This window comes from Carcharodon carcharias, chromosome 1 (assembly GCF_017639515.1).
Source record: "Carcharodon carcharias isolate sCarCar2 chromosome 1, sCarCar2.pri, whole genome shotgun sequence".
Taxonomy (NCBI): domain Eukaryota; kingdom Metazoa; phylum Chordata; class Chondrichthyes; order Lamniformes; family Lamnidae; genus Carcharodon; species Carcharodon carcharias.
In genome coordinates, this window is record NC_054467.1 from 34174867 (window position 1) to 34194438 (window position 19572).

General features: G+C 41.7%; 1 protein-coding gene across 13 annotated transcripts in view; it reads right to left on the reverse strand.

Annotated features, from left to right (window-relative positions):
* The window catches only part of abhd18 (abhydrolase domain containing 18), a 135390-nt gene that overhangs the window by 42118 nt on the left and 73700 nt on the right, over window positions 1–19572 (reverse strand). For 10 of the 13 annotated variants that reach the window (XR_005944211.1, XM_041197519.1, XM_041197510.1 and 7 more), the window contains 3 exons: window positions 18595–18673; window positions 16975–17059; window positions 13286–13313 (listed from right to left, as the gene is read on the reverse strand). Coding sequence is in view for 12 of the 13 variants with exons in the window: in XM_041197519.1 (XP_041053453.1) it covers window positions 13286–13313; window positions 16975–17059; window positions 18595–18673 (192 nt within the window). In the remaining variant the exon portion in view is untranslated. Of the gene's footprint in view, window positions 1–9646; window positions 9705–13285; window positions 13314–16974; window positions 17060–18594; window positions 18740–19572 lie in introns of all 13 variants that reach the window. The other 3 variants (XM_041197570.1, XM_041197561.1, XM_041197589.1) reach the window with 2 other exon arrangements.

Genomic DNA, 19572 nt, shown 5'->3' on the forward strand with positions numbered 1-19572 from the left:
ACAATACTAAAGCAATATTTCAACATCATAATAGAGACGATAAATACTAACTTAGTCTATGGATTTTGGCTATAGCATGCCTGTGACAACATAATTTTGAGTGGGTTCCCAATTCTGGGCATCAGTGATACTTTTATATATTATTTTATAAAAGTGATTAACGACAGGGCTACAAGTAATTGCTTCTTACTATCTGGAAGTTTAACAAAGGGAACACAATACTTAACCATTATTAATTTTTCTCCAGGATAATTTTTAGCAGGCCTATGGAATAAAACCATAATTAATGCTGGGTTGAGTACATCAAGGACAAAAATCTCAAAAAATACCTCCTTCAAAATCTTGGCTTCTTTTTACTGGAAGGATCCATGATAGGTTGGTTCCTCTTCAACATTATCATGGTTATTAAACATGGTGATTACAAATAGTTATATTTATTTAGTGCTTTTTTAACACTGTGAATGTCCCAAAGTGCTTCATGGACAAGGTGGTAAATCCCAAGATCATTTAGCTCTGCACTACTGTAAGATTCTGAAATTAGGACCTCAGTTTTGTCCAGGCTCCAATTTTCACACTAAATTTTTCAAGGAATCAGACTGTTATGCCCCATGATGTATTTATATGTTTAACTAATCATTAATTACTAAATGCAACATTTTGAGTGTTAACGGCAGAACATCACTACTGCACCACTGAAACCACACTGAAGTATCATACATGGAAATTTCACAATCAGTATCTCAAAAATTAAACAGATCTAAATAATGATTAACCTAACAGCCCTTTGTTCATTTTAGCAATCTTTATTGAAATAAACGTTCCTTTACTTATCAGGGCTTTAATAGTTTAGTGCTCTTAACATCCTGCAGGACCAAAAACAGCTCGAACAAATCATAATCTTGTTTTGTTCATTAATTTGGCTAATTTCCTAAACATTTACAACTCTGACCTTAACTCTTACCATTACACTCTTCTACCCACTGTCTCATATGTATTCCTTGAAGAATAATCCTTAACGAATGTCACATGGTACCCTACAACTATTACTGCTACTGCATTTGAATAGTGCCTTTAAAATATTGAAACATCCCTAGACGCATCATGGGAACATTATCAAACAACATATGATACCGAATCACACAAGAAAATATTAAAACAGATGCCATGTAGGTTTTAAGCAGATTCTGAAAGGAGGCAAGAGAGAGGGACAGAGCAACATAGTAGTTTAGGGAGGGATCTCTAGCTGAAAACATAGCCACCAAGGCAGAGTGATTAAAACAGGGAATATGTAAGAGGCCAGAATTGGAGGAGCACAAAGATCTTGGAGAGTTGTATGGCTTAGAGGAGGTCATAAAGATAGCAAGGGACAAGACCATATAGCAATTTGAAAACAAGGATAAAAATTTTAAAATTGGAATGTTGCCAGGCTGGGAGCCAATGTAGTCAGTGAGCACAGGGTTTATGGGTATAAAGAGAGTTAGGATACTGGCAGCAGTATTTTAGATTACCTCAAGTTTATGGAGACTGAGGTAATAAAAGCATGGTGAGGGTTTCAGCAGCAGATGAGCTGAGGTAAGAACAGAATTGGGCGAAGCTATGGAGGTGGAAATAGGCAGCCTTGGTGATCTGCGAATGTGTGATGGGAAGCTCATTTCTGGGTCAAATACGACACCAAGGGAGCAAATTGCTTTGCTCAGCCTCAGACAGGAAGAGGGATAATGTCAGTGGCTTGAGAACAGAGATTATGGTAGGGACCGAAGACAATGGCTTTAGTCTTTCCAATGTTTAGTTGGAGGCAAATTGCACTTATTACTGGATAAAGGAAAAGCAGTCTGACAATTCATAAGCAAAGGAGCGGTCAAGAGAGGTAGTCGTGAGACGGAGCCAAGTTTCACTAGCGTATGTATTGAATCTGATTTTTAGATAATGTTGCCAAAGAGCAATATGTACTATAAATACATATAGTGCCTTTAAGGTAATAAGATGTCACAAGATGTTTCACAGAAGCATTATAAAACAAAATACGACAGTCACAAAAAGAGATATCAGGTCAGATGATGAAAACTTTTGTCAAAAAGCTAGGTTTTAAGGAGTGTCTTAAAGAAGGAAAATGAGATGGAGAATTGTAGGAAGAGAATTACAGAGCTTAGGGCCTAAGCAACTGAAAGTATGGCCACCAATGGTGGAATGATTAAAATTGGGGATGCATAAGAGGACAGGGTTAGATGAGCGCAGACATCTCAGGTGGATTGAGGGGTTGGAGGAGAAAACAGAGATAGGGAGGGGTGGGGCCAATGAGGAATTTGAAAACAAGGATGAGAATTTTAAAAGTCAAGAGATTGCTTGACCAGGTCAACAAGCACAGGGGTGAAAGGTGAACAGGTCCTTATGAGGGTAGGACCCAGGCAGTGTTTTTTGGATGACCTGAAGTTTATGGAGAGAAGAATGTGGAAGACCAGCTAAGAGTGTGTTGGAATAGTCAGGTCTAGAGGTAGCAAAGACATAAATGAGGATTTCATCAGAAGAGCTGAGGCAGGGGTAGTTATGGAGGTGGTAAAATATGGATTTTAGTGATAGCACAACTACATGATTAGATGCTCAAGTCGGGATCAGCTATGACACCAAGGCTGTGAACACTCTGGTTCAGACTCAGACAGTTGCCAGGGCGAGGGATGGAGTTGGTAGCTAGGGAACAGAGTTTGGAGCAGGGACTGAAAACTGGTTGGATGTCATTAGCGTACATGTGAACTGTGCTTTTCGGTGTTGTTACCAAGGGGCAGATTGTAATTGAGAAAGAGGAGGGGATCAAGGATAGATCCTTGGGGGACACCAGAGATAATGGTGCAGGAAGAGAAACCATTGCGATACACACTCTGGCAACAATTAAGTAGATGAGAATGGAACCAGGTGAATGCAATGCTACCAGCAAGACTATGACAGAGGCAGTGGAGGAGGATGGTTGGATCAATTGTGTCAAAGGCTGCAGACAGGTTGAGAAGGGATAGTTTACTTTTGTTACAGTCACATAGGATGTCATTTATGACTTTGATAAGGGTTGTTTTGGTACAGTGGCAGGGGAAGGACACTAATTGGAGGGATTTAAACATGGAGTTCCAGGAAAGTTGAACACAGATTTTGGAGGTGACAACACATTCAAGGATTTTGGAGTGAAGAGAGAGGTTGGAGATAGGTGGTAGTTTGCAAGGATGGTGGTGAGGTCAAGGGTTGGTTTTTTCAGAGGTGACAATGGCAGATTTAAATGAGAGAGAGGGACAGCACCTGAAAAGAGTAAACAATTTGACTAACAAGGGAACCAGAAGGGGAAGATGGGCAGTCAACAGGTTAATGGGAATAGAGTTGAGGGAGCTGAAAGTGGATGTAGATGAGAAATAGAAGGGGACCGAGGATAGATCCTTGGGAGACATCAGAGGTAACTGTGCAGGAGCAGGAAGAACAGTCATTGCAGGTGATCCTCTGGCTATGACCAATAAGAATGGAACCAGGTGAGTTGGCTCCCACCTAACTGCATGATGGAGGAAAGAATTACAGAAAGATAATATGGTCATGAAGTCATTTTCCAGTCACATAGGATGTTTACTGTGACTTTGATAAGGGCCATTTCAATTCCATCTCATCTGGCTTAAATAGATCATATTTTCAAGAAATCTCTAGGGTTTCGTCTTGATCCAACTGTTGCTTTCATTCTTTTTATCCTTTTACGCCAGTGATGTGATTTGTATTAATTTAGCTATTTCCCCTGCATCAGATTTGATATTACATTTTAATCTAATGAACAAAATGGCAGGCAGTCTCGTTTTTTTAAAAATTGCACCCGGCTATACTTGGTATGTTTGAAACACTCCAGCTAACTTCATCTCAGTTTACAACTTTTGGAAATCTACAATAAAAACTGCTAAATGCAACACATGGGAATTGATGCTTTTTTTTATTTTTCTGCCCTGCAGCAATCACTTCTTCTAATCTCTTGCTGAAATTGTCTTTCCAAATTCTTTTCCACAAATCTTCTATTCTGATGGCATACAGACCTCCTGAAGAGAAAAAAAACTGTTTGGCTCATCTTTCTGTTCCAACTCTAATCTTGAAGAACTTAGCAAGAACATTCTTTCACTACTCCATTCTACTCTACTATTATGGCTAAAATATTGGGCCAAATCTTGTGCCATATGCCATTACTTAGACATTTTCCTGCACCTTTACAGTGTAACGTATTGGAAGTGCAAGCTGATAATGGTGTGGCAAGGACAGCAGTGCATCAGGGACCTACATCAACTGAAACACCAATAATTTCATTGGTTAAGGGGGCAGAATTTAAGGATTGAAAAAGCCACAAAGGAATGAAGGAGGAGGACAATGACAAATTAAGAGTCAAATCAGGTAAAGAAAGAAAAATAAGGAGGGAAAGATAGACTGGATTGCAGGAGAAAAGACACAATGGAAAAGCAGGAAATTTTTTAAAGTTCTAAGAAGAATCTACTCCATGCAAGAATGAGACTGAATACTGCAGCTTAAATACTTCCCTTTCTAGGCCAGAGAAGTTGATTGGCGTGACAATAACTATTATTTAATTAAAAGTATACTTGCGTTCTTAGTGCATTCCAGTGAGCTCTCAAAATAACAGCTAGGATTAGGGCAGGATACCATTCAGTGGAAAGACTAAATTGACCAGCAAGTTCTGGAGATTCACTGTTCCAGACATATTTCAATATCCTGAACTTGAAGGCTGATTTGTGCATTAATAAGAGAATATGTCATGAATACGTCATTTGTTTTCCAGCAAGATTTGACCCCATGAGTATCCTATCGGTCCGTCAGAATCCTCCATTCTTGGTGAATCGTTACTGCTATTTTCACTTTGTATCTCCTGTCTTAATCACTCATTTCAAGATCCATCTTCCTTGTCAAAAATTCACTAGTATTCACCCCATCTATAAGAAAATGGATTCTTATTGTTCAAGCTATTGCTCTATTGCCTTCAGGTCCACTCCATAATCCAGACTCAACTAGCTCAGTTGGCTAGCCTCCATAAACTTAATCTCCTCTAAAATGTCACTGCCTGTATCCTAACTCGCACCAAGTCCAATTCACCCATCACACTTGTGCTTGCTGGCCTACGTTGACTCCCGGTCTAGTGATGCAATTTTAAAATTCTCATCATCTTATTCAAATACCTCCATGGCCTCATCCCTCCTCATCTTTGTAATCTCCTCCAGCCCTGCAACCCTTCAAGAATGATGTATTTCTCCACCTTTCCACTCTTGTGCATCCTTCACTCCTCAACTGGTGACTGTACAAGTGTCTAGTTCCTCAGCTCTGGAATTCCCTCCATAAGCTCCTCCACATCTCAGCCTCATTCTTCCTTTAAGTGGCTTCTGAAAACCCATCTCTCTGACCAAGCTTTTGGTCACCTGTCCTGCTATCTCCTTCATTGGCTCGACGTCAATTTTTGTCTGATTACACTTAAGTAAAACGCTTTGGGACATTTTACCTCTTTAAAGGTGTTGTATAAATACAAGTTGCTGATTACTTCAGGTTTCTTTTACCAAGTCAAGCAGAGCCACTAGTCTTATATGATGACCAGATTACAAAAAATATTGCACAGTTCAGTTTCAGAATTCTACTTGACAGCTTCCCTTGAAAAGTATCTAAAGAAAACCCTACTTACTGTTGCTTGCTTTTCTTCAACCTTACTGTAACATCCAATGCACCATAACACATTAAGCATAGAATACAATGTGCAAACCAGCCATTTTCTATTTTGAGGAATAAAAGCTGTTTTGCAATTTATAAACTATACTGTTTTAAAAAATTTAAAAGAGAACATTTCAGAGATTGTAGCATTTCAAACATTTTAAATGACACTGTTTAAAACAAAAATCAATCTTCAAATCCTTAGCTGAATTTGGGTTTAGCTAAAGTAAAATGCACTTTGGCGCGCACAGCCTATTAAGTGTGAATTTGTTTCAAATTAAGATTCACCTGTAGAAGGACCTATCGCATCCTCATTCTTTTGATTGATAGCACGCCTAACGCAATGCGGCATCTCTCCAATCGATTGATTCTAGGAAACGCAGACATATTTTGTCCAGCTGCCATTATAATTACCCCATTTGATTTGTTGCTTCTGCTTAAATGAAGGCCTAATGTTGGATTGATTCACACAACTCAAAGGTCCTATTTGATAGAAGATCTAATTTTGGCGATTCACATCTCTCTCAAACACCATTATGAATCTAGGAAGGTGGAAGCCCCAGTTGAGGCGTTACAAATGCTGTTGCCAGGACAAAACTGCTAGGAATACAGCCCCAAGTTTTGATCTCCTTCCATGAAACATGAATTTTATGGAGGAAAATTGCCCAAAGAAAGAAATGCAAAGCCTCCCTCCCTCTACACAAGACCCATTTGCTTTTCAAAATTAGGAAAAATAAGCCCCACAAAAATCATAAGAAGCCAACGGCTAACGGAAAGAATTTTTTTGTTGATAAAAGTTCTATCACTGTACTATCAACATGCAAAGGGCCTTCCTAGGGAAACAAAATCATCTATAGCTGGGTGGCACTCTACATCTATGAGGAGTTAGAGAGAGGATGGATCAAGGATATGTTGACCTATTAAAGGTGAAGTTGGATAAACTGGTCTCCCTTAAGTCAACAATATCTACCAAATTTGAAGTTCTCAATAAGAAAGTATCTGTGCTGAGATTGTCCAGCATGTCCTGGCTGAAGACAAGGGCCCTTTCTAATCAGACTAGTCAAGTGTGAAGTTCAATAAACTTGGTTGGAGCCTCCAAAATGGTACATCCTAATCAGAGAACATTTTTATTTAGATGCACTCTTCCTAGTAACAGAAAAAGTTCTCCACAACCAAGCTAGAAATAATTATGGAGATCACTGCAGAAATCAACATGTGCCCTTTAAGACTCTGATGCTCTAAGGTGATCGACATGTTTAGCTGAACCAGTCAGAGACAGCAAAAAAGATCAAAGGCAATCTGGAGGTTGATTTATCAGGAGTATTTCTATACAATAGGTCATGAGCTGGGAGCTCTTCAATTTTAAAACTGTTCAATTGGAGCAATCCATTAGTATATCTAGATTTACATACTGTAACCTATACCCCACAGAAATATCAAGACCAAACTGACTGAACACTTTAGATATCAAAGAAACTTTTTTTCTTTTAAAAGAACTTTTATCTCAATTTCGGCTTGCCATTTCCACCATTAAAGGCTAAGGAGCCTCACTAGGGTGACATACAATTTAGCAACTGTAAGGATTAGGAGTTGTGAAGAAAAAATTTAATCAATTCTCAAGATTAACTACATCAGAGTGTGGACCATCACAATTATAACAGTTTTTCAACCATAGAATCGCTAGGCCAGCCTTGAATTTCTAACTCAAAGTTCTAGATCTGGAAAGAGTACTGAGTCTGGGGAATAAAACAAAGACCTCACCCATACAATGCCATTTCTTAGGTACAGATAAAACTTAAGTGCATCAGAAATCCCCTACTTTAATTATACTGCGACCTTATGCTAAGGCTTGGTTCCTGCTCAATGACAGGGTAACGAGTTCTAAGTTTTACACCTGACTAGGAGGTCAAGTCCAAGGGTCAAACATATGAATTAGGAGCAGGAATAGGCCACTCGGCCCCTCAATCCTGCTTCGCAATTCAATAAGATCATGGCTTATCTGATTATATTCTCCTGCCTACCCCTGATAACCTTTCATTAATTAAGAATCTATCTAGCTCTGCCTTAAAAATATTCAAAGGCTCTACTTCAACCACCTTTTGAGGAAGAGAGTTCCAAAGTCTCACAAAGTCTGCGGGAAAAAAATTTCCTCATCTCTGTCTTAAATGAGCGACCCCTTATTTTTAAATAGTGACCCCTCGTTCTAGAATCTCCCACAAGAGGAAACATCCTTTCCACATCCACCCTGTCAAGACCCCTCAGGATTTTATATTTTTCAATCAAGCCACCTCTTACTCTTCTAAACTCCAGCGGATACAAGCCTAGCCTGTCCAACCTTTCCTCATAAGGCAACATTCCCATTCCAGGTATTAGTCTGGTAAACCTTCTCTGAACTGCTTCTAACGCATTAACATCTTTCCTTAAATAAGACCAATACTGTACACAGTACTCCAGATGTGGCCTCGCTGGGGCCCTGTACAACTGAAGCATAACTTCCCTACTTTTGTATAAAAGCAAAATACTGCGGATGCTAGAAATCTGAAACAAAAACAAAAATAGCTGGAAAAACTCAGCAGGTCTGACAGCATCTGCGGACAGGAATACAATTAATGTTTCGAGTCCGTATGACTCTTCATCAGAACTACTTTTGTATTCAATTCCCCTCACAATAAACGATAACATTCTATTGGTTTCCTAATTACTTGCTGTACCTGCATACTGGTCTTTTGCGATTTATGCACTAGGAGACCCAGATCCCTCTTGAATCTCAGAGCTCTGAAATCTCTTACCTTTTAAATAATGTAATTCTTTTTTATTCTTCCAGTCAAAATGGACAATTTCACATATACCCACATTAAACTCCATTTGCCAGATCTTTGCCCACTTATTTAACCTATCTATATCCCTTTGTAGCCTCCTTACAATCTCTTCACAACTTACTTTCCTACCTACCTTTGTGTCATCAGTAAATTTAGCAACCATTTCTTAGGTCCCTTCATCCAAATCTTTTATATAATTTGTAAAGATCTGAGGCCTCAGCACTGATCCCTACGGCACACCACTCGTTACACCCTGCCAACCAGAAAATGACCCATTTATGCCTACTCTGTTTTCTGTTAGCTACCCAACATTCTATCCATGCCAATACGTCATCCACTGCATCATGAGCTTTTATTTTCTGCAATAACCTTTGATGTGACACCATATCAAATAGCTCTGAAAATCTAAGTACAATTCATCCACCGGTTCCCCTATATTTACAGCAATGTGACTCCTTCTAAGAACTCCAATAAGTTGGTTAAACATGATTTCTCTTTCACAAAACCATGTTGTCTCTGCCTGATTACCTTGAATTTTTCCTCAGTACCCTGCTATAGCATCTTTAATAACAGCTTCTAACATTTTCCCTATGACAGATATTAGGCCAACTGGCCTATAGTTTCCTGCTCTCTTTCTTCCTTTTTGAAGAAATGAGTTACATTTGCTATTCTCCAATCTCATGGAATCTTCCCCGAATCTAGGGAATTTTGGGAAATTAAAACCAACGCATCAACTATCTCACTAGTCACTTCTTTTAAGACCCTAGGACGAAGACCTGGAGATCTGTCAGCCCGCAGCCCCAACAATTTGCTCAATAGCACTTCCCTGGTGGTTGTAATTTTCCTGAATTCCTCCCTTCTATTTCCTGATTTACAACTATTTCCAGGATGTTACCTGTATCCTCCATAGTGGAGACCTGGGAGGCGGTGGCGTAGTGGTATTGTCACTGGACTGGTATTCCAGAGACCCAGGATAATTGTCTGGGGACCTGGGTTCGAATCCCGCCATGGCAAATGGTGAGTATTTGGATTCAATAAAAATCTAGAATCACAAGTCTGATGATGACCACAAACCATTGTTAATTGCAAAAACCCATCAGGTTAATTAATGTCCTTACCTGGTCTGGCCTATAAGTGACTCCAAACCCACAGCAACGTGGTTGATTCTTAAATGCCCTGTGAACAAGGGCAATTTGGAATGAGCAATAAATGCTGGCCTAGCCAGTGACACCCACATCCCATGAACAAATAATAAAAAATACCTGTTCAATTCATCCTTATTTTCCATTATTAATTCCTCAGACTCACTTTCTATTGGATCAAAGCTCACTTTATTAACTTATCTTTTTAAAATACCTATAGAAACACTTTCTCTCGTACTGTATTTCTTTCCCTCTTTACCAACCTTTTAGTCATTCTTTGTTTTTTTTTATAATGGGCCTGAACTTCCTCGGAATAATAATCAGTATTGGATTGCCACTCCTCACCCAATTACTTATATCAGATTTTTCGATCCTATCTCACCCAACCTTCCGACTGAGGCTGGGCGAGATCTAGGCAGTGCAGTGCGTCCCCAAAGCCCCAAAGACCAGCAGCGAAGTACAAGAGTCAAAGGGAAAGACGTCACGCCTCTTTTTTACGGCATTAGCTGCCTTAAACCAGATAAGTTTTAAAGATGCATTGAAAGTTAAAAGTCCTTGACAGGCCAGGGAGAATGTAACTGTCTAAGGTAAGTGGATAGAATTTTGGAGGGTGAGGGGAGTGATTGGAGGTCTGGGGGAGATTGTAGGTCATGCGGTGCCAGAGGTCAGGGGAGTCAGAAGTCGGGGGTTGAAGATCGTGGGGTCAGAGTCAGACATTGGGGGGTGGGGTGTCAGATGTCTGTGTTGGGGAAGGTCAGAGGTCTGGGGGGGGGGGCAGGATTCAGATATCGGGGTCAGGGGTCAGAGGTCTGGTGTCTGGGCCTTGCCTTTGGGGGGTGGGGGGGTCGTCAGGACTCGGGGGGTGTCAGGCCTCGGAGGGGGACAGGGTCAGGAAGTCTGAGGTCACTGGGAACTGGACTTTGGGGGGGGATGGGAGGTCAGGAGGGTCAGTGGTTGGCGAGGTCAGATGTTTGGGAGGGGTCAGAGTTGGAGATTGGTGGGTCGGAGGTTAGGGGAGTGAGTTGGAGTTCCAGAAAGGGTGGGTGTGTCAGAGGTTGGAGGTTGAGGGGTGGTTAGAGGTCAAGGGAGGTCAAAGGTCGGGGAGTCAGGCATTCAGGGATGGGTTGTTGGGCCTCAGGAGGGGAGCATGTTGGGCTTCTGGGGGGTGGGGGGGGTCAGAGATCAGGGAGTGGTTGGAGGTCAGGTGGTTGGATTGGAGGTGGTGGGGGGGTGTCAGTTGGGTGTTGGGTCTTGGGGTGAGGGGGTTAGGCCTTGGGAAAGGGGCAGTTTGGGCCTTGGGGTAGAGGATGAAAGGCCTTGGGGGGTTCTGGGCATTGGTTTGGGGGAGGTGGTGTCAGGCCTTGGGTTGTGTCACGTTGGGTCTGCGGGAGGGTGCTGGTGCCGGGCCCGGTGGGGGTCGGGGGGGTTGGGGGAATGGTAGTTCCATGCAGATGAGGTGGAATCCCATGGTGGGAGGTTAGTGGGAGACTCCTGGGGGCCGTGGGGTTGTGGGTTGCAGGTTACTGTGTAGGGTGTAGGTGAGGGGTGGAGGGAGGGGGGAAGAGACACCCTTGGGAAGTCTGATGTGTGGGGGAGTCTCAAAGTGGGGGCAGGTAGTCAGGGGTTGTGGGGTAGTTCCCTCTGGGGTCGGGGTGTGTGGGCAGTCAGTCTGGGTCTGTACAATCATTAGCCAGAAGTTAGAAGAGGTTTTAATTCTTCTAACTTTCTCTGGGTAACTATTGGTATAACCCTGGCTGATGTCTGTGTTGGGGGAGGTCAGAGGTCTGGGGGGGTTGGGGGGGGGGGGGGGGTGGTCAGATATCGGGGTTCGTGATTTAAACCGTATTTTTGGATGGATCCCAGTGCAGGGCAGTTGCCCAGTGAAACTTGCACTTTTGGGCAAATGCTGTGCAAACCCTTACCTGGGAACCTCCGAAGGGGATTCCCCTGCGCATTTTTGGGAATCCCCCAAACCGACACTGGGGAGCTCAGAAGTTACAGCCCATTCTGTCCAATCTTCAGACCTGCTAGCCATCTTTGCGCAATTCTGTGCTTTTTCTTTAAGTTTGATACTATCTTTAACTTCTTTAGTTTGAAAGTCAAAGAAGAAAATCCTGATTGGACGGACACCTTGGCTCATGATGTAACTGAGTTGCATTAATATGATCTCGAATTTCCTGGTTTTCCTCCAAACTTGTTTTTTCCTGATGTTTGCTTCACAGCTTGGGCACAATCAGAAACTTTTGAAGCGGGAGATGGTGGCAGACTGCCAATGTCTCTGGACGAACACAGAGGCCCAGACTCTGGGGACATGAGTTCAAATCTCACCACAGAGGCTGGTGGAATTTGAGAGACCATGAAACTATCAACAATCATCACAAAAACCCACCTGGTTCACTGATGTCCTTGAGGGAAGGAAATCTGCCATCCTTACCTGGCCTGGCCTACATGTTTCTCCAGACCCACAGCAATGTTGATGCCCTCTAAATGGCCAAGCAAACCACTGAGTTCAAGGGCAATTAAGGATGGGCAACAAGTGGTGGAACAGGCTTGAGGGGCTGAATGCCCTCCTGATTCTACCTCCACTATGTCCCCTCGCACTTACTACAAACCTCTGTGACAGGGATTAGGGTTTGGGATGGGGTGGGCGGTCTGGGATGGGATGGGAGCAGTGGGATTAGATGCAGGGTCTGAGATGGGTGTGGGTTATGGCATGTGGTAAGGGGTCTGGTATAGGACGTGGGGTTTGGGATGGGATGCGGGTTCTGGGAGGGAGTGGGAGGGTCTGGGATGGGGTGGGAAGTCTGGGATGGGTTGAGGGGTATGGGATAGGTTGAGGGGCCTGGGGTGGGCTGGGAGGTCTGGGATGTGGTAAGGGATCTCAAACATTGAGGTATCAAGCTCCATCTTGAGGAACAAAGCTCCCTGCTGCAAATCCATTTTTTTCTTGTTTTAGTTATTGAAAGAGGCTACCATCTGGAGAAATCCACAACTAAATATACATAAGGACTGACGGAGAATCTCAAGTATTCATTGTTTTACAGGCTAGGCCTGCATAGAGAACAGTAGGCTTTGTACATAAAAACTATTATCCCATAGTAAGCCAAGTGTCACTGAGTGATAGAGAGAAATCCCTCCAGTCCAAGCATGTGTAGAGGAATCAACGAGAAGAAAAACACAAACAGGTAAAAGTATAACTAAACATCATGTGTGCCAGATTTCTCTCCAAGAACTCAATGACAAAGAAGAGTGAAATTGGGAGTTGGGAGAATTTTCTCAAAATTAGGTGGGTAAGAAATGAATTCTCTTGCAGGTCTTGGGCATTTACAGAAGGCAGGTGCAAAGGGTCACGCTGGGGACAAATCTTGACTGCATCAAGACAAAATACTCCAGTGCAATTCCTCAAGCAATCCAAGGTTAAAAAAGTGTGGGATGTCTGAGCACCAAAGAATAAAGATATTGATTCAAAATTATATCCGTTATGGAAACAATCCAGCATTCTTAAGAATTATCAAAATTTAAACAGAGAAAACAAAATATTAAATTCTTGGAGGAGAGGGAGGGAGAGATTAAGCATGAGGGGATAATGAGTACAGAAACACTTTTAATACTTACATTTGATCTCTAGGTTTTCTGTATCCATGTAAAAATACTGTCAAGGAGAATAGTTAATTTTACAATGTACTTTAAAAACAGATATAGAGGGAGAACAGATTAAAGAAATTTTTAAAATACAATAAATATATATACAATCTATATGACTTAGATGAGGAGACTCAGTGTAACCCATCCAAGTTTGCTGATGATAAAGTTAGGTGGGAAAGTAAGCAGTGAGGAGGACCCAAAGAGGTTGCAGGGGGTCGGAATAAGAACATGGCAGATGAAATACAATGTGGAGAATTGTGAAGTTATCAACTTTGGTGAAAAAATAAAAAGGCAGATTTTGTTTTGAATTGGGAAAGATTTGGAATGTTTGCTTTCAGAGGGACCTAGGTGTCCTTGTATATGTATCACAAAGTTAACATGCTGTTACTGCCAGCAATTAGAAGGAAAATGGCATATTATTTTTTGTTACAAAGAAATTGGAGAATAATAGTTTTTATACAATTATACAGGGTGTTGGTGAGGCCATATGTGGAATAGCATGCACAGTTTTGATCTCCTTATTGAAGGAGGAGTGTAACTAAAGTTCACTGACTTAGCAAGGTAGATGCTGAGAAAAGTATTCCCCTGGCAGTGGCATCCAGGACACAGATTGGGATTTTACTAGCCTCTGAAAGTCAGGCTGGGAAGCAGAAGGGCTGGTAAAATGGTGGCGGAGGGAAGCTTCCGTGCGATATTTCGAGAGGCGAGAACAGCAGAAGCTCGGCCACCCACCGACCAGAGGCAGGCAGCCAATTAATCCAATTGGCCATTCTACACCCAACCCCCGCATTCTACCAGTGTTGGAACAGTGCCTAATCACCGGGGAAGATTGCAGGAACATTGAAGCAACCTCTCAGCAGTTTCCCAGTGGTGGGGGCCCGTCCTTCCCAGAGGCTCCACGGTCCACAGAGAAACTCACTGGTCACAACGGCCACCCCCGCAGTTCTGACTGCTGCCAGAGTGTTCACTCCGATGATCTATGGGCCTCTCTCCCTGGTCCTGCCACAGTAGAAAAAAATTCTTACCTGCCCTTTGAGTGGATTTCAACAAGGAGGCATCCTCTTCTTCTCCCTACTCCCTTAGCAGCAGCCTCCGCCTTTATCGGTGGCGCTGCCGGCCCTTTGGTTGGGCCAGTAGCTTGGAAAGACAGGCTGCCAGCTAAGAAAGACAAGCCACTGTCCTTTCCTTATTTGGCTACCTGCAGAGAAAAGCTGTCGTGGTCCTGCTGTCGTCAGTGCAGGCTCAGGTCTTGCATTCTAGCCAGATAATAGGACTTCACTGTTGCCAGTAAAATTCCAGCCAGAGTCATAATCACAGAATTGAGGAGGTCAGCCATTTAGGACTCAAGTGTAGAGAAATTTCTACACACAAAGAGTTGTGAATCTTTGGAATTCTTTACCCCAAAGAGCTGTGGATGTTCAGTCATCGAGTATATTTGAGGTATAGATTGATAGATTTTAGAGAATCAAGGGATATGGAGATATTGTGGGAAGATGGAGTTGAGGTTAAAAAAAAACAGCCATGATCTTGTTGAATGGCAGAGCAGGCTCAAAGTACCAAATGGCCTACATTGTTTTATGAAGTACTCAGGTCTAGAAGATCCAAGGAAGAAATTGGCAAGAGCTCAAATCCTAGCCAGTGGAAAAATTATTCCTTCCCACCTCTTGGTAATGAGTAGCTACTTGGATCATCAAAAATAGCTAACACTACTATACTAAGTTAACTCGTTTATTATATATATAAAAATTGCACCTGCCTGCTTCACCCAACTCTCAAGCCAATGTAAAGAGATTGAAGGTTACTGGAAAGTATAGACACAGATGATCAAATACTCTATGGAGCACTGTGGCTCCCACTCTGCTCTGAAAAACAGAATGAAACGTGCTGGAACTGAATATTATTTAGATAACCCAGAGCTTTCGGTCACTTGTTTTCAAGGTTACAAAGAAGTTTAGCATTCAGGAGTTTTACTCATTCACTATTTGGCACACACAAAAGATTAAATAGGTTAAGAGTTCAGGCTAGCCCAGAGGGCAACACAGTTACTTGGACGCCATGACTAAAAACTGATTAATTTCTTCAATCCTTGGAGACACCAATTTCAGTAACATTGGTGCGAGGAAGCACTCAGCAGAAGAAAGATATCACTCAAACCTCTTACTTTCCTCCTGTCAGATGGGCAAATACCACATTGGCAATGTCCTGGAAGCAAACACTTGCACATTTGCATCAGCTGGAAAGGATTCATACAAGAAGTGAATCAAGTGAACAAAAGGTAACAAGGTCCAGAAAGAATCACAGGATCACAGAATCGCACAATGCAGAAGAAGCCCTTCGGCCCATTGAGTCTGCACCGACATGTGAGGAACACCTGACCTACCTACCTAATCCCATTTACCAGCACTTGGCCCATAGCCCTGAATGTTATGATGTGCCAAGTGCTCATTCAGGTACTTTTTAAAGGATGTGAGGCAACCCGCCTCCACCAACCTTCCAGGCAGCGCATTCCAGACCGTCACCACCCTCTGGGTAAAAGGTTTTTCCTCACATCCCCCCCAAACCTCCCACCCCTCACCTTGAACTTATGTCCCCTCGTGACTGACCCTTCAACTAAGGGGAACAGCTACTCCTTATCCACCCCCCTCGTAATCTTGTACACCTCAATCAGGTTGCCCCTCAGTCTTCTCTGCTCCAATGAAAACAACCCAAATCTATTCAACCTCTCTTCATAACTTAAATGTTTCATCCCAGGCAACATCCTGGTGAATCTCCTCTGCACCCCCTCCAGTGCAATCACATCCTGGAATGCAAATAAAATTAGGGTGAATCCATCACAGCACAAATAAGATACAACCTTTTGGAAGGAATAGATTTGATAGGCCAGTTTATCTTATATTTCATGTGGGTACTTGTATCTATCCTTCCCACATTTTCTTCTTGAATATTCCTCAAGTAATAGCATAATAATATTTACGACTGATCCATCCCCCGCTAACTCAGCTGGTTATGGTAGTGAGTTGCTGATCCATACAAACTAGGTTCAATAACATGGATTGTACTGATCTAATCTCAACTAGAGTAGTGATAAATGTACAATTGACCTCAATGCCCAGATTTTTCAGGCAGGGGGAAGCAAAACAGCAAGTTTCTCATTCTTGTTCATTATTTGTTGTACCCTACTGGAAGTGTACATGTAGAAGCCCAATTTTAGACAGAACTGGGCTATGTTTAAGTAAGGTGAAGAAAACGGGAGGAAAAAGAACTCCTGTTTATGTTAAGTCCTGTCTTCACTATTTAGGGATCATGACCACAGTCATGGGTTGTTCTTCCAATAAGGGAGACGACGATCACCTCTGAAATTATGTTTAGAATCATGTTAAATTCTTCAATTTATAAATAAATTATGTCCACTAGTCCACTAGATAAAAGAAAAAAATACATGTTATAACAAATAAGAACTTAAAAAACATTCAGGAATTGCCTTACCATTTTTATTCTAAAAGTAAAAGCTATACTTTCCATGGTTGTTTTAGGAAATGTAGTTTATTGATCTCACCTTTTCCAAACTAAACGCAATTCTAAACTTTCTCAAAATACTTAAGTGTAGCACCACAACAATTACTGTGCCAACAAATTTCTAAATGTGCACAAAAGGATATAGTAAGGATTTTCCAATAAAAGCGATCCAATGCATGCCTCCTTTATCATTGGACGAGCCATCAATGTACGTCTTCGCCAGTAAAACTTGGAATAATTTAAGGAAAATGAGTTAAATGGAATGCTTAATATGTAATTTCTAATAAAAGCCATAAATAATTCAAAACCACATTTTTAAATACGGTAATGCCACCATTAAGTTCAATATGTCAGTGTTTCCCAAACTTTTTTCTGCTTGGCCCCATTATAATACTTAATACTTGATGTGACCCAGAGTGAAAACTGCGGAAGGGGGAGGAGAGTTGTTGAATGGAGTGGATGTTCAACAGTGTTGATACATGCACAAAAAAAATCAGGCATCAGATCTCATTGGATTAGGCCAAAATTTATTTATTTTTTTAAAAACACATTTAAAAGGAGCCTGACAACCAATTCCAGGATTGTCAAATCCTAGTCTCCACTCTGTAACCTCCATTGCTGCCTTGAAGCTAGCGACCCCAATTACTCGTTCCCCAACCCCACTGGGGGTTGAGACCCACAGTTTGGGAACCCCTCCAATAGGTACTTATTATGTGATTGCTTCAAGTGACAAAACTTGCAACATCCAGAAATGGAGATCAGTTAACTTAGTTCTTACTAGTAATACAATGTGGGGCCTTCATGGCTTTGTATCTTTAGTACCATACCAGGTAATGCATTCACCAAATTTTTGGATTGGCTGGGGGGGGGCAGAGGAATTGAGAACAGTGCCTTTTTTTATTGAAACCAGTTGCTCTGAAGATAAAAACAAAAAAACTGCGGATGCTGGAAATCCAAAACAAAAACAGAATTACCTGGAAAAACTCAGCAGGTCTGGCAGCATCGGCGGAGAAGAAAAGAGTTGACGTTTCGAGTCCTCATGACCCTTCGACAGAACTCTGAAGATGTTGACTTATTGATGGGATACTGTTCCAGAGACACACAGTAACACACTTTATTACTAGTCAGGGCTACGTTAACTGATCTCCATCTGAGCAGTGATTGGGTTCCTGCAATTGCTGTAAGCATATCTGGTCTGACAAAGGGAAAAATCAAACAGGATTTCAACTCCAGATTGTTAGTTTTTGGTCTCTTCTTAGAAAGTACATGTATCTGTACAGAGTAAAACATGTTAAAAGTGACCTCCATAATGGATACCCCTCATGCTGTAGTCATTCTACAGCACTTCACTCAAGTGACCATGAATGTGTTGCATGAGGGGTATCAAAACATAGTTCAATCCTACCTCAGACATTTGTAATAATTTGGAATTTGGTATGACCTGGAAGCAGCAAAAGATGAAGGAGATAAAAAGGGCAGGACCAGGCTCAACTATAATGACCCCTCACAGTCAAGTAACCAACTAGCACTTTTTGTCAAGGCTTATGAATAATAATTATTTGGGTGACCATGGTATCATATTCCAGCAAAATTTCAATGCATTTTGAACAGAGAAAATATTTGAAGCAAAGGTAAATGATGCTGTGAATACAAAAATAACCCCATCACAATTCTAAATTTGTTTTAATGATACAATACTATGTCATGTATTCAAGAAATCAGGCTACTTTAAGTAAACCAATTTTGTTATATTATCCACTTACATGGTCTCCAGTGCCAGCCAGATGAACACATACAGGTCGGTATTTACTCTTCCATTCTTTGGGAACTATGAACTGAAACCTGCAGCAATGGCAGTGTGAGTAACTTCACGTTGCTAGTTGTACAATGATGTGATAACCATAAATCCTAAACACACAAAACTGGTCTGAAAAAACAGCTGATATATGATTAATATCTCAGCAAACTAAAAGGCAAGCTGTATAATCTGTTCATGGTGTGAGGAACTACAATGAACAGCTCTATCCCAAACTAGCAAAGCTGAAGCTTTTATGACACAATAGCCAGGATCTTACCAGCCTTCTGGAGACTGACTGGGAGGTGGGAGCAGGTGACCAACCCTCAGGGAGAAAATTAAGGAACATTTTGGCATGGGAGTCCATTAGGACAAGTGATCAGGGGTGGGGGCCAGGGTGGTGCTGCCTGATCCGCAGGAGTGAAGTTCAGCCAGTCGGTAGTCAAAGGCGGGCAGCCGATTGATTGAACTAATTTGCATATTAATGGCCATTTTACCAAAATCACAATGGCCTCCCACTGAGATGGGAGTACGCCTGGTACATTGAGACAACTTCCAGGTGGGGGAGAGACAGTGTCCATGCGTCTCCACCGCATTCAACCCACTGATCACCAGGTTACGTCTGCCTGACCGTGGCACACTAATAAAAAATTCTCGCTAGCCCTTCAAGGGTGTAACAACTTTCGCCACCACTAAAATCTCTACCACGGTCCCACCGTTCACCCACCAGCAGCAGGACCCAAGGCATGCCAGTAAAATTTTGGCCATTATGTTCTTAGTACCCTACCAGATTTTAAATATGTTTCATATATTTCCATTCATTATTAAATAGAATAAGATTGTTTTTGTTTCTTCTCCAAATAACTAGGTAATACCAAACATTAGAATTTAGAATATATTTTGTTTTATAATGCTCCTGTGAAGCATCCTGAGATGTTTTATTACA